Source organism: Rhinoderma darwinii, chromosome 1 (genome assembly GCF_050947455.1).
Source record: "Rhinoderma darwinii isolate aRhiDar2 chromosome 1, aRhiDar2.hap1, whole genome shotgun sequence".
NCBI lineage: Eukaryota > Metazoa > Chordata > Amphibia > Anura > Rhinodermatidae > Rhinoderma > Rhinoderma darwinii.
In genome coordinates this window covers 482,186,454-482,200,001 of record NC_134687.1, presented here as the reverse complement: position 1 = coordinate 482,200,001, position 13,548 = coordinate 482,186,454, and the positions used below count along the sequence as shown (strand labels likewise).

At 43.1% G+C, this 13,548-nt stretch overlaps 1 protein-coding gene across 3 annotated transcripts in view; it reads right to left on the bottom strand.

Moving 5' to 3' along the window:
- Nucleotides 1-257: 257 nt before the first annotated feature.
- The window catches only part of RAD9B (RAD9 checkpoint clamp component B), a 255,599-nt gene continuing 242,308 nt past the window's right edge, over nucleotides 258-13,548 (bottom strand). For all 3 annotated transcript variants that reach the window (XM_075834597.1, XM_075834607.1, XM_075834587.1), the window contains one exon: nucleotides 258-623. In XM_075834597.1, the coding sequence (XP_075690712.1) occupies nucleotides 492-623 (132 nt within the window). In that variant the 3' untranslated portion in view covers nucleotides 258-491. The remainder of the gene's footprint in view (nucleotides 624-13,548) is intronic.

The following is a 13,548-nucleotide window of genomic DNA, read 5'->3' as shown; positions in this document are numbered from 1 at the left end:
ATTTGGCTAAAATACTAGGAAGGAATAAACCATGCGGCCATACACAGAAAAAAATGAGGCAACATGCTCAAATTTATTTATATCCAGTTGCTACGCAAACAATACACAAATAAAAATTAACAAAAAGTAATATACTTGTAAAACACTATTCTATTCATCAGAGAATTGCTAAACCACAGAAAGGAAATGTAAATGTAATAAGGTACCAAAATGTGTACACATACAAGACCCTTTTGCAGTAAGCGCAAACTTAGTAATGCATTAAAACTGAACATTTATTTTCCTTCTATGCAAGAAAGTCTTGAACACATATTTTTTTCCTAGTGTTTACCTTGTGCTTTGCCTCCAGAAGAATGGAAAACCAGGATGACCAAAGACAAAATGTGGCCACTGAGTTATGCCATTACAAATTACAGCGACAAACCAAAGAAAGTATATGGTTGCAACGAAATCCTGTAGTGTCATCGTTATCGCATATACGTGCAGCAAAGTTAGAATGTCTGTGAAAGTCCTCTGCAGAATCCTTCATCCTCATCTTCACTCGCTGTTACCAAGCTATTGAATGGCTGATGGGGTTTACCTTGCTGTTCTGATGAAATGGCTCCAAAAAACAGGAAACAAAACTAAAAAAATAAATAATAAAAAGTAAATAAGTATATTTTAAAGTGTACAGTTGTAGCAAAGTTTGACTGATAACTTTCTGCAGCGTGATATTACACAACAAAAGCCATTGAAAAGTCATTGAAAAAGTCAAGATAAAGTTTCTTGTATTTAATGCGTTATAAGTCACTATAACGATTGCTCCGTCCACACAGCATCCGATGGAACATAAAACATTTTTTTTTTCCATTGGATTCGTCCGGAATCGAAGAAAAAACTCTCTGCACTTCTATGGTCCTATTATGGTTCCGTAAAAAAGTTGAAATACAGCCGTGTGCATGAACCTTTAGTTTAATAGCAAAGTTTATAGTAAATTTATAGTAAGTTTGTCTTTGCCATCATAGTTGTTTACACAAATGTAGTGGCCAAATTGAAAGTGAATGCATCACCCTGAATTTTTTTTTACTACTTATAAATATATACAAATTTTCTAATCTGTTTTTACTTTCTCATTTTTTTATAGATTTTTACATGATTATGGGAGAAGCCACATGGCCTGAGCTACTGCAATAGAAGTTCCGGAGATTTGCTTTGCAACATGTGAAGTTGTCATTGTGCAAGAGGGTGAGCTGCCCTCATCATCTATTGTCAAAATACAGTTTGCAGGAATCTAATGAACGTTTTTGGTTCTAGATGAATTGGACAACCAACGAGCAGCAGCCATTGTGTTAAAGGCAGCTGCCTCCCAACCTGCTGGGAAAACGAAAGAGCCATGTTTAGCTGGGAGCGTCTACAGTCACGTAAGCAAGCCACTTTAGAATTTTTTCCCAAGGGGCATGATAGCCATCCTATTTCCCCATCGTCCTTAGAAAATCGTTATTACTAGAGACATTAACCACACCACATTGGAGTTTTCAGGAAGACTTTAATGAACAAGATTATTAACAACTCCTGCAATACTTCTTGTAGAGTAAAGTAAGTAAACAGAGAGTATGACCTAATTCATCTTAGACCTACTTCCTCAAAGTGAACATTTTCTAAACTTTTGGTTTTAAACTGGAACACCCTTGAACATCTAAAGATAGAAACAGCAACCTTTCCTTCTTCAACTTGGCATGAAATTAGGCCCCTTTCTTCTGGGTCCTTGGTTGACCTGAAGATACGCTATATGGACAAAAGTATTGGGACTCACCACTTAATCATTAAATTCAGGTGTTTCATTCAGTTCCATTACTACAGTTGTATGAAATCAAGCACCTAGCCATGCATTCTGCCTTTACAAACATTTTGTGAAAGAATGGATCGTTCTAAAGAGCTCACTGAATTTAAGCGCGGTACTGTAATGGGATGCAACTGTTGAAACAAGTAGTTTGTGAAATGTCTTCCCTCTTAAATATTCCACGATGAACTGTGAGAGGTATTATTGCAAAGTGGAAGTGTTTAGGCATCACAGCAACTCAGCTATGAAGTGGCAGACCACGTAAAGTTGAAGACCGGAGTCGCCAATTGCTGAGGGACATAGTGAATAAAAGTTACCAATGCTCTCCTGACTCAATAACTGCAGAGTTCCAAACCTTTTCTGGCTTTAACATCCACACAAAAACTATGCACTGGGAGCTTCATGACATGGGTTTCCATGGCCAAGCAGCTTGCATGCAAGCCTTACATCACCAAGCACAATGCCAAGCATTTAAAGGAGTTCTCTAATGCACACCGCCAGGAGAATGTTACCTGTCTGACTGCATTGTGCCAACTGTAAAGATTGGTGGTGGAGGAATAATACTATGGGGTTTCTTTTCAGAGATTGGCCTAGTTCCCGTAGTTCCAGTGAAGGGAAATCTTAATACTTCAGCACAACAAGATATTTTGTACTCGTATTCTCCCAACTTTGTGGGGAAGGCCTTTTTCTGTTCCAGCATGACTGGGCCCTAGTGTACAAAGGAATGTCTATAAAGGCATGGTTGGGTGAGTTTGGTGTGGTAGAACTTGACTGGCCCGCACAGAGCCCTGACCTCAATCCTATGGAACACCTTTGAGAAGAACTAGAACGAAGATTGTGAGCCAGGCCCTTTCGTCTAACATCAGTGTCTGACCTCACAAATGCTCCTCTGGATGAATGGGCGAAATTTCCCACAGACACACTCCAAAATCTTGTAGAAAGCCTTCCCAGAAGAGTGGAAGTTGCTTTAGCTGCAAAGGGGGTACCAACTCCATATTAATGCCTATGGATTTAGAATGGGATGTCATAAAAGCACCTGTAGGTGTAATGTATAGGTGTCTCAATACTTATGTTCATATAGTATATAAGGAAAACAACTGTAAATGACCATAAGGGCTACTGTCAGGCTATCCCTGAGTGGGATATAGGGTGGACCGCTGTTGCTAAAAGGCTGTTCTATTAAAACGTTTGCAAATCATAGATTTCTGCAAATTACTTTGTGCGTCGGGGAGGCAGCCACCTAGAACCTGCTATGGGCATAATGGCACATACCTGGTGGTAGCCCTCTAGGCGTTCAGCTTCTGACAGATACCAATAAAATTTAACAAAGGTCCTCTCTAAAGGCTATCTTGCAGCTTTCAGGATAATCGGAAGGGGAACACCTCTAGCCGCAGCGCTTCTGATGGTGTGCGCCAGAAAGGTTGCAGTGTCAATACATTAGTATTGCAGTATATTATGCAAGCGATCCAACGATCGCTGCTTCAAGTCTCCTAGGGGGACTAATAAAAAAAGTAAAAAACAGTCAAATAAAGATTTTTAAAACAAAAGTTAACATAACTGGTATCGCCGTGTTCGTAAAAGTCCGAACTATCACGATATAGCGTTACTGAACTCGCTCGGTGAACGACGTAAAAAAAGTATATATATAAAACATGCAAATTGCTGTTTTTTGGTCACCTTAGCTCTCCAAAAAAAAAGGAATAAAAAGTGATCAAAAAGTCCCCATGTACCCCAAAATGCTATCGGTGAAAACTACAGCTCGCCCTGCAAAATTTAAGCCCTCACACCTCTAAACTGATGGAAAGGAAAAAGTTATGGCTCTCAGAATGTGGCAACACGAAACTTTTTTTTTTTGCAAATAGTTTTATTTTTTTAAAAGTGGTAAAACATAAAACAAAACATATAAATTTGGTATTGCCGTAATCGTATCAACCTGTAGAATAAGGTGAATATATCGTTTTTACCGCCTGATGGACGCCGTAAAAACAAAACCCCCGAAAAATGGTGTAATCGCTGTTTTTCGCCCATTTCACCCCACAAATAATTTTTTTTTAAGATTCCCAGTTGCCATGAAAAACTACAACTTGTCCCGCAAAAAGCAAGACCTCATATGGCTATGTCGATGAAGAAATAGAAAAGTTATGGCTTTTGGAGGGCGGGGAGGAAAAAATGAAAATGAAAAACTCAAATTGACCTGGACTTTAACCCCTTAACGCTCTGTGACGTACTATTAAGTCATGGAAAGCGCCCTGTTCGCGCTCCATGACGGAATAGTACATCTCGGGAGTAACGGCCGTTTCGGCCGTCCTCCCGACACATACAGGAGATGTGACAGCTGCTTTCTCGTACAGCGGCTGTCACAGCTCCTACAGCGGGGACCGATCGCTGTGTCCCCGCTGATTAACCCCTGAAAAGCCGTGTTCAATAGCGATCACGGCTTTTTAGGGGTTAAGCTGCTATCGCCGGCCTGCTACACGATAGCGGCCGGCGATGGTGACTATGGCAACCGGACACCAAACAATGGCGTCCAGCTATGCCATCGACGGAAGCCTAGTGGGTCCTGACAACGTCAGGACCCACTATGCTTGCTGTCAGTGAGTAGCTGACAGTTCTAATACACTGCACTACGCATGTAGTGCAGTGTATTAGAATAGCGATCAGGGCCTCCTGCCCTCAAGTCCCCTAGTGGGACAAAGTAAAAAAGTTAAAAAAAGATGTGTAAAAATAAGAAAATAAAAGATTTAAAAGTAATAAAAGTAAAAATCCCCCCTTTTCTCTTATCAGTCCTATATTATTAATAAAAATATATAAACAAACAAATAAACTATACATAATTGGTATCGCCGCGTCCGTAACGGCCTGAACTACAAAATTATTTTATTATTTATCCCGCGCGGTGAACGCCGTAAACGAAAATAATAATAAACCGTCCCAGAATCACAATTCTTTGGTCACTTCACCTCCCAAAAAATTGAATAAAAAGAGATCAAAAAGTCGCATGTACCTAAAAATGGTATTGATGGAAACTACAGTTCGTTACGCAAAAAATAAGTCCTCGCACGGCTTTATTGATGGAAAAATAAAAACTTTATGGCTCTTAGAATAAGGTAACACAAAAAGTAAATGATTTTTTACAAAACGTATTTTATTGTGCAAACGCCATAAGACATAAAAAAAAACTATAAACATCTGGTATCGCCGTAATCGTATCGCCACGCAGAATAAAGTGAATGTGTCATTTATAGCGCACGGTGAACGCTGTAATAAAAATAGAATAAAAAAATAGTAGAATTGCGGTTTTTTAGTCACCGCGCCACTTAAAAATAGAATAAAAACTGATCAAAAAGTCGCATGCGCCCCAATAAAACTACAATGGATTCCTCAAGGGGTCTAGTTTCCAAAATGGGGTCACTTTTGGGGGTTTTCCACTGTTTTGGCACCACAAGACCTCTTCAAACCTCTTCAAACCGGACATGGTGCCTAATAAAAAAGAGGCCTCAAAATCCCCAAGGTGCGCCTTTGCTTCGGAGGCCGGTGCTTCAGTCCATTACCGCCCGAGGGCCACATGTGGGATATTTCTCAAAACTGCAGAATCTGGGTAATAAGTATTAAGTTGCGTTTCTCTGGTAAAACCTTTTGTGTTATAAAAAAAAGTGGTATAAAAAGGATTTTCTGACAAAAACAAAAAGTAGATTTCACCTCTACTTTGCTCTAAATTCCTGTGAAACACCTAAAGGGTTCATAAACTTTCTAAATGCTGTTGTGAATACTTTGAGGGGTCTAGTTTCTAAAATGGGGTGTTTGATAGGGGTTTCTAATATATGGGCCCCTCAAAGCAACTTCAGAACTGAACTGTAACCTAAAAAAATAAATAAATTAGGCAATACTTCGCTTCTTACATTATACTGATAATGAGCCGTGCCCACCCGAGATGACCCCAGTTTTGACCGTTTGTATAAATGGAGACCCCTATTAGACCGTTTCAGTGCCCGGTTTTCCCAAGCATACACCCCCGAGAAGTGTATTTCTATTGATGAGTCCTTGGTACATTTTAAAGGGAGGGTTCAATTCCGCCAGTACCTGCCGTGTAAGAGGGCAAGGTATGGCGTAAAGATGTATAAGCTGTGCGAGAGTGCATCAGGGTATACCTACAAATTTAGGATATATAAAGGGAAGTACACCAGTGCTCAGCCCCCAGAATGCCCCCCCCCCTTACTGGGAGTTAATGCAAAAATTGTGTGGGATTTGGTGCACCCACTGCTGGACCAGGGTTACCACCTCTACCTGGATAATTTTTATACCAGCGTCCCACTCTTCAACTGCCTCGCTTCCAGTCCTGCGGCATGCGGCACTGCTAGAAGAAATCTGAGAGGCCTCCCTAAGACTCTGCAGGGCAAATGCTCAGAAGGGGTGAGAGCAGGGCACAATCTAGCAGCAACATATTGTGTGTGAAGTACAAGGACAGGAGAGATGCCACACCAGTACTCATGTACCTGTACGAGGTACCAGTACAGAGACCCCCAAACCAGACTGCATCCTGGACTACAATAGGTACATGGGAGGGGTGGACTTGTCAGATCAATTCCTGAAGCCCTACAGCGCCATGCGGTGTGGTATAAGAAGCTGGCCGGGCACATCATACAGATGGCATTGTACAACGCTAACGTGCTACATCGATGTACAGGCCAGAGGGGAACTTTCCTGGAATTTCAATAGGTGGTTATCAAGAAACTAATTTTTATGGACCAAGAAGGGGGGGGCACCCAGTACTTCTGGAGGCGAGGCCACACGCATCGTACGAAGGCAACACTTTCCAGGAGAAGTTCCCGAAACTGGCAAGAAAGGAAAAAGTCAAAAGAGGTACAAAGTCTGCTATAAGAGGGGGATAAGGAAGGACACAATATATCAATGTGACACGTGTCCCGAAAAACTAAGGCTCCGTATGAAAGAGTGCTTCAAAATGTATCATACATCCCATGATTTTTAATCTACCCCAGTTTTACTTACTCTGATGCACTCCGCACAGCTTATCCCCCCTCGTCTTTCCCCTCTGAGCCCTGCTGCGTGCCCAGGCAGCTGATAACAGCCACATTGAGGGTATTGCCATACCCGTGAGTACCCACATTACAGTTTATGGGGTGTATGTCTCCGGTCAAAATGCTCACTACACCTCTAGATGAATGCCTCAAGGGTGTAGTTTTTAAACACATAGCGCTCCTTTCCTTCTGAGCCCTCCCATGGGCCCAAACGGCAGTTTATCACCACAAATGGGGTATTGCCGCACTCAGGACAAATTGGGCAACAAAATGGGGTATTTTGTTCCCTGTGCAAATAGGAAATTTTGATCATAAATTACATCTTATTGGAAAAAATGACATTTTTTTAATTTCACAGCCCAATTAAAATAGGTGCTGTGAAAAAACTGTGTGGTCAAAATGATAACATCAGCCATAAATTAATTCCTTGAGGGGTGTAGTTTCCAAAATGGGGTCACTATTGGGGGATTCCTACTGTTTTGGCACCTCAACACCTCCTCAAACCTGGCATGCTGCCTACAATATATTCTAATAAAAAAGGGGCCTCAAAATGCACTAGGTGCTTCTTTGCTTCTGGGGCTTGTGTTTTAGTCCATGAGCGCAGTAGAGCCACATGTGGGACATTTCTAAAAACTGCAGAATCTGGACAATACATATTTAGTAGTGTTTCTCTGGTAAAACCTTCCGTGTCACACAAAAAAAATTGAATAAAATTGAAATTCAGCAAGAAAAATGAAATTTGCAAATTTCACCTCCACTTTGCTTTAATTCCTGTGAAAAGCCTGAAGGGTTAAAAAACTTTCTAAATGCTGTTTTGAATACTTTGAGGGGTCTAGTTTTTAAAATGGGGTGTTTTATGGGGGTTTCTAATACATAGGCCCCTCAAAGCCACTTCAGAACTGAAGAGGTACCTTAAAAAAAAGGCTTTTGAAATTTTCTTAAAAAAAAGAGAAATTACTGTTTATGTTCTAAGCCTTGTAACGTCCAAGAAAAATAAAAGAATGTTCAAAAAACTATGCCAATCTGAAGTAGACATATAGGAAATTTGAACTAGTAACTATTTTGGGTGGTATAACCGTCTGTTTTACAAGCAGATGCATTTAAATTCTGAAAAATGCTATTTTTTATAAATTTTCCCTAAATTTTGCAAATTTTCACCAATAAGCACTGAATATATCGTCCAAATTTTACCACTAACATAAAGCCCAATGTGTCACGAGAAAACAATCTCAGAATCGCTTGGATAGGTTTAAGCATTCCGACGTTATTACCACATAAAGTGAAATATGTCAGATTTGAAAAATGGGCTCTGAGCCTTAAGGCCAAAACAAGGCTGTGTCCTTAAGGGGTTAAGGGGTTCATTTAAAAAAAAAAAAAAAAGTTCTTATTTTTATTAAATGTTTATTCTTTTTCGTTTTTTTGGTGTATTTTTTTTTCCATACTTTCCGTATTAAAAATTAAATAATAATTTGACATGTTTTCCTTTGTTGGCCACCAGAGAGAACAATTCCCAGAACTACAGGAAGGTGAATCAGGCAAATCAACCTGACTCACAGCTGCTGTAAATGTGGGAGGGAGACTCACCCCCTCCCTATTTTTGGCTACAAGCCAGAAAAAGGTGTCTTTAGATTGCCAAGTATTGTCCAGCTCCATTTTTGAGGTAAATGTACAGTTGTAGGATGTGCTGATCACTGCAGCTATAGGGAACACCAAAAGGCTAAGAATGATGAAAGTTAAGAGGGAAGACCCTGTGGTGAATGTCTTGAACGGCACGCATTTGCTGTGTTTTTTGGCGCACTTTACGTGCCAAAAAAGGGTAAAAAAACTTTAGATTAACCTTCCAATTTACATCAATGGGAAAGCGCGTCATTAGTATATACAAAGTGCTTTTTTACACAAGTGTTTCTAAGAAATGCGTTGCGGAAAAAAAGAAGCATCATTGGCACGTAAAATGCGCCAAGTGTTCCCATAGTGAATGGGAGTCCTAATTATGCACACCAAAAAAACGCAAAAAAACGCGCACAAAGCGCATAAAAAACATGTGAAAAATACGTAAAAAACGCCTGTGTTTTAAAAAGCGCTTCACAAGAAATGCTAGTGTATTCGTCACGTTTACACGTTTTTCAGAGTGCCGTGTGAACATGCCCTAAGGAAATTATTTTTTATTGACCTCTAGTTTGTATTACGGCGCAGAGGAGAAGACAGAATTCTGCGGTAGGTGAGTATAAATAAACATGAGAAAAACAGAGTCTATAGCCAATATATATTCAAAAAGTATCAATACAAAACTTTATTTAAACATACATAATGGACAAACATTTAAAAGAAGTATAACAGTAGGAGAACTCAATCACAGAATGACATAGAGACACGTCAGGAGAGCCAAGGTATGTATAATAAACCTTTGAAGTGTAGGTTTGGAGTAAGACCAACACTAGAGGAACGCTTGAGGAAGCGGACATTCGCGAAACGCGCGTCGGGGCGCACACAGTGACCATCAGGACTCAGCCTAAGGACTTTTTATGGGTAAGACCATCCTAGGAATCCTACACACAGGGTCTGTTTCAGACCCATTACCTTTATTCTTTGATGTCTGTTTTCGGGACCATTTATGCCCTTTAAACAGCATCAATAATTATAAATAGATCTAACTAGTTTTATGCTACACTAGTGTTAGTCTTACTCCAAACCTACACTTCAAAGGTTTATTATACATACCTTGGCTCTCCTGAAGTGTCTCTATGTCATTCTGTGATTGAGTTCTCCTACTGTTATACTTCTTTTAAATGTTTGTCCATTATGTATGTTTAAATAAAGTTTTGTATTGATACTTTTTGAATATATATTGGCTATAGACTCTGTTTTTCTCATGTTTATTTAAGTATCATAGAGTTGCCTCATTAACAGATATGGGAGGTTGTTCCTAGGAACATTACCTAGCCCAATAATATTACTTGCTTTTGGATACCATTAGTTATAGGTAGGTGAGTATAAGCATTTTTATTTTTCATATTCCTAACTTTATTTTTTTTTCGATTTGCAGGTTTCGCTGGACTGTTTGGACTACATCGTAGATTCGTTGGACTACTTTGATCTAAGTTTTTAAAATAAAAAAAAAGGTTTAAGGAGCGTTGTGTGGGGGAGTTACATAGTTACTGTAGCGTCTATGGCCACGGGCCGTCGGGTTTACTCACCTCCCGATGCCCGCAGCCATGGATCCGTGAGCGCTGGTCCCCATCTCCTTCCTAGGAGATGCCAGCGCTCACTTCCGCTCCGTTCTGCTGTGTCCTGTAGGGTGCACGCACACGCTCGTGCCCGGCCTTAAAGGGCCAGCGTGCGCACATCAGGAAACAATCATCATTATCAACCACATGATTTCCTGGTCTATAAGAAGGCCCCAGCCCTTCTGATCCTTGCCTGAGCGTTGTTAGTTTATCTCAGTCTGTTGTTTCCCGTTCCAGTAGTGCCTTGTTACCTGTTCCTGTATCCCGAACTGTTCTTGTTCCTGTGCCTACCAGTGTTGGAGTCGTGTCTACTGCACCTGCTGTTGTTTGCCATGTTCCGTTTCTTCTGCCACGTCCAGTGTCTTCTGCCACGTCCAGTGTCTTCTGCCACATCGGATACTGCCCGCCACGTCTGGCGCTGCCTGCTGCACTGGCCTCCATCCGTGCTGAAGCCTCAGCCACTGTCTGGACTAGTTCAGGTACCCAAGCTGTAATGACGGGGAAGGGAGACAGACAGGTGAGCCCTAATCTACCCGCCACTCAGGCCCTGCCTACTTGCAACGGCCCGTCCTAGGCGACGGCGTACAACTGGGCGATGGTCCCTACGCTCAATAAGTGCACGACAGACAAACAGACAAGGGTACACAGAAGCTAAGGGAAATGGGGCAGTTGCCCACGGCAACACCGTGAGCAACAAGAGTAGTGAACGAGCCGAGTCAAATCAGCAGTGTACGAGGTACCAAACGCAGAGCAGGAGAGTAGTGAACGAGCCGAGTCAAACCAGGAGTGTACGAGGTACCAAACGCAGAGCAGGAGAGTAGTCAGTAAGCCAGGGTCAATATGAAGCAGGGACAAATAGTTCAAGCAGCAGAGCCAGGAAACAGGAGAATCACAGGCAAAGGAGGAGCAGGAAGTGAAGGTATAAATAGACAGAGGGCGGGAGCTAGCTCCGTCTGGCCAGGCTGTGATAGGCTCTCCCACTCCTCAGCCTCCCAGCCTGATTGGTAGAAGGAGGGGTCACTCGATCAGACTTAGGAGCATGTGCAGACTGACTAACCACGGGCGTCGACACAGAAGCTGTGTCTGGCAGATCCTTTACACAAGCGTTACTATCTACTATTGACTTTCATATAGACTGTGACCTGGTCAGCTGCCTCTCCGCTACGGCGGAGCGGCCTAGTGGGTCCACATACCCTGTGATCGTGACAGTATGCTCAGGCCATGGAACCTGCTGGCCAGCCCAAGACCACAGTCCAGAAGATTCAGACGGAGATGCATGACCAACGCACACGTCAGAATCAACTCCTTGAGGCTGTGAATTCTATCCTGCTGGGTCTGCCATGGCTCCACCTACATGCCCCGGTTCTTGACTGGAGTTCCGGAGAGGTTCTTCAATGGGGTTCCAGATGGCATAGCCATTGCCTGTCACAAGTTTGTCCTGTTATGTCCCCTCTGCCTCAGTCACTCTCCGGTCTACCATCTCAGTATGCCAGTTTTGCGGATGTCTTCTGCAAACGAGAGGCTGAGACGTTGCCTCCACATAGGAATTATGACTATCCCATTGAACTGGTTCCTAATGCTTCTCTTCCCCGTGGACGAGTATATCCTCTCTCCTTGCCAGAGACTTTATCTATGTTAGCCTATATCAAGGAGAATTTGTCGAGGGGTTTTATTAGAAAATCTTCCTCCCCGGCTGGGGTCGGCTTCTTCTTCGTTAAGAAGAGAGATGGATCTCTTCGACCCTGCATTGACTACCGCGGTCTCAACCAGATCACGGTCAAGAACAAATACCCGTTGCCACTTATATCCGAGCTGTTTGATCGCATACGAGGAGCCAACATTTTTTCTAAACTAGATCTGCGGGGGGCTTATAACCTAATCCGGATTCACCAGGGTGACGAATGGAAGACAGCATTTAACACCCGTGATGGGCACTATGAATACCTGGTGATGCCCTTCGGACTGTGTAACGCTCCCGCAGTATTTCAGGAATTCGTCAATGATATTTTCTGAGATCTGAGATATTTAGATTTTCTCCCCAGATCTGATGACCCATCGGAGGCATGTCCGTCAAGTTCTTCTGCGACTAAGAGAGAATCGCTTATATGCCAAGTTGGAGAAGTGCGTCTTTGAAAATAAGTCTTTGCCCTTCCTGGGCTACATCATCTCAGATCAAGGTCTTAAGATGGATCCTCCGGGGAGGACTCTTGTTCGGTTGGCAGACAGGAGAATTCTCCGCTGGGGGCACAGTACTAAACTAGCTGGGCATGCTGGTGTCCATAAGACCCGAGACCTGATTGCTCGTCACTTCTGGTGGCCCGCGCTACCTAAAGATGTTCTGGACTTTGTCTCTTCTTGCACGGTGTGTGCTTCTAATAAAGTTACGCACTCCAAGCCGGTCGGCCTGCTTCAACCTCTGCCTGTACCCAATTCCCCCTGGCAGCACATTGCAATGGACTTTGTCACAGACCATCCCCTCTCAGCAGGATGCAACACTGTCTTGGTGGTGGTGGACCGGTTCTCTAAGATGGCACATTTTATCCCGCTGACCGGCCTACCTTCTGCTCCCCGACTGGCGAGTCTCTTCATTCAACACATCTTTTGCTTGCATGGCTTGCCTCTTCACAATGTGTCCGACCGGGGGGTTGTTTACCTCAAAGTTCTGGAGAGCCCTCTGTAAACTCCTGGATGTTAGATTGGACTTTTACTCCTATCACCCTTCTTCCAGTGTCGACTTCTCAGGTACCCGCTGCTGACTCTGCATATGGGGACTTTTTGCAAATCTGGCAACAGACCCGGTCCTCTATTTAGCTGGCAGTCGATCGCATGAAGCGAAAGGCAGATACAAAGAGAAGAGAGCCGCCTCAGTATCTTCCGGATACTAAAGTCTGGCTGTCCTCTCGGAACATTCGTTTGAAGGTACCCTCATACAAGTTTGCTCCCAGGTTCCTTGGTCCTTTCTAGATTCTGCAACAGATAAACCCTGTCTCCTATAAGATGCGGCTGCCTCCTACCCTCAGAATCCCCAACTCCTTTCATGTGTTCCTCCTGAAACCAGTGGTCCTGAACCACTACAGCAAGACTTCTAGTTCCACAGTTGCTCCCAGCGGTTCTTCTGATGTATTCGAGGTGAGGGAGATCCTGGACTGCAAAAGGGTAGGAGGAATGACTTTCTATTTGGTGGACTGGAGAGGGTTTGGTCCTGAGGAGAGGTCCTGGAAGCCAGAAGAAAACCTCAGTGCTCCTGCTCTTATTAAAAAATTCCTGTCTCGATCTGAACACCAAGAAGAGGGGGCGTAAGAGGGGGGATACTGTAGCATCCATTGCCACGGGCCGTCGGGTTTACTCACCTCCCAATGCCCGCAGCTATGGATCCATGAGCACTGGTCCCCATCTCCTTCCTAGGAAACGCCAGCGCTCACTTCCGCTCCGTTCTGCTGTGTCCCGTAGGGTGCGTGCACACGCTCGT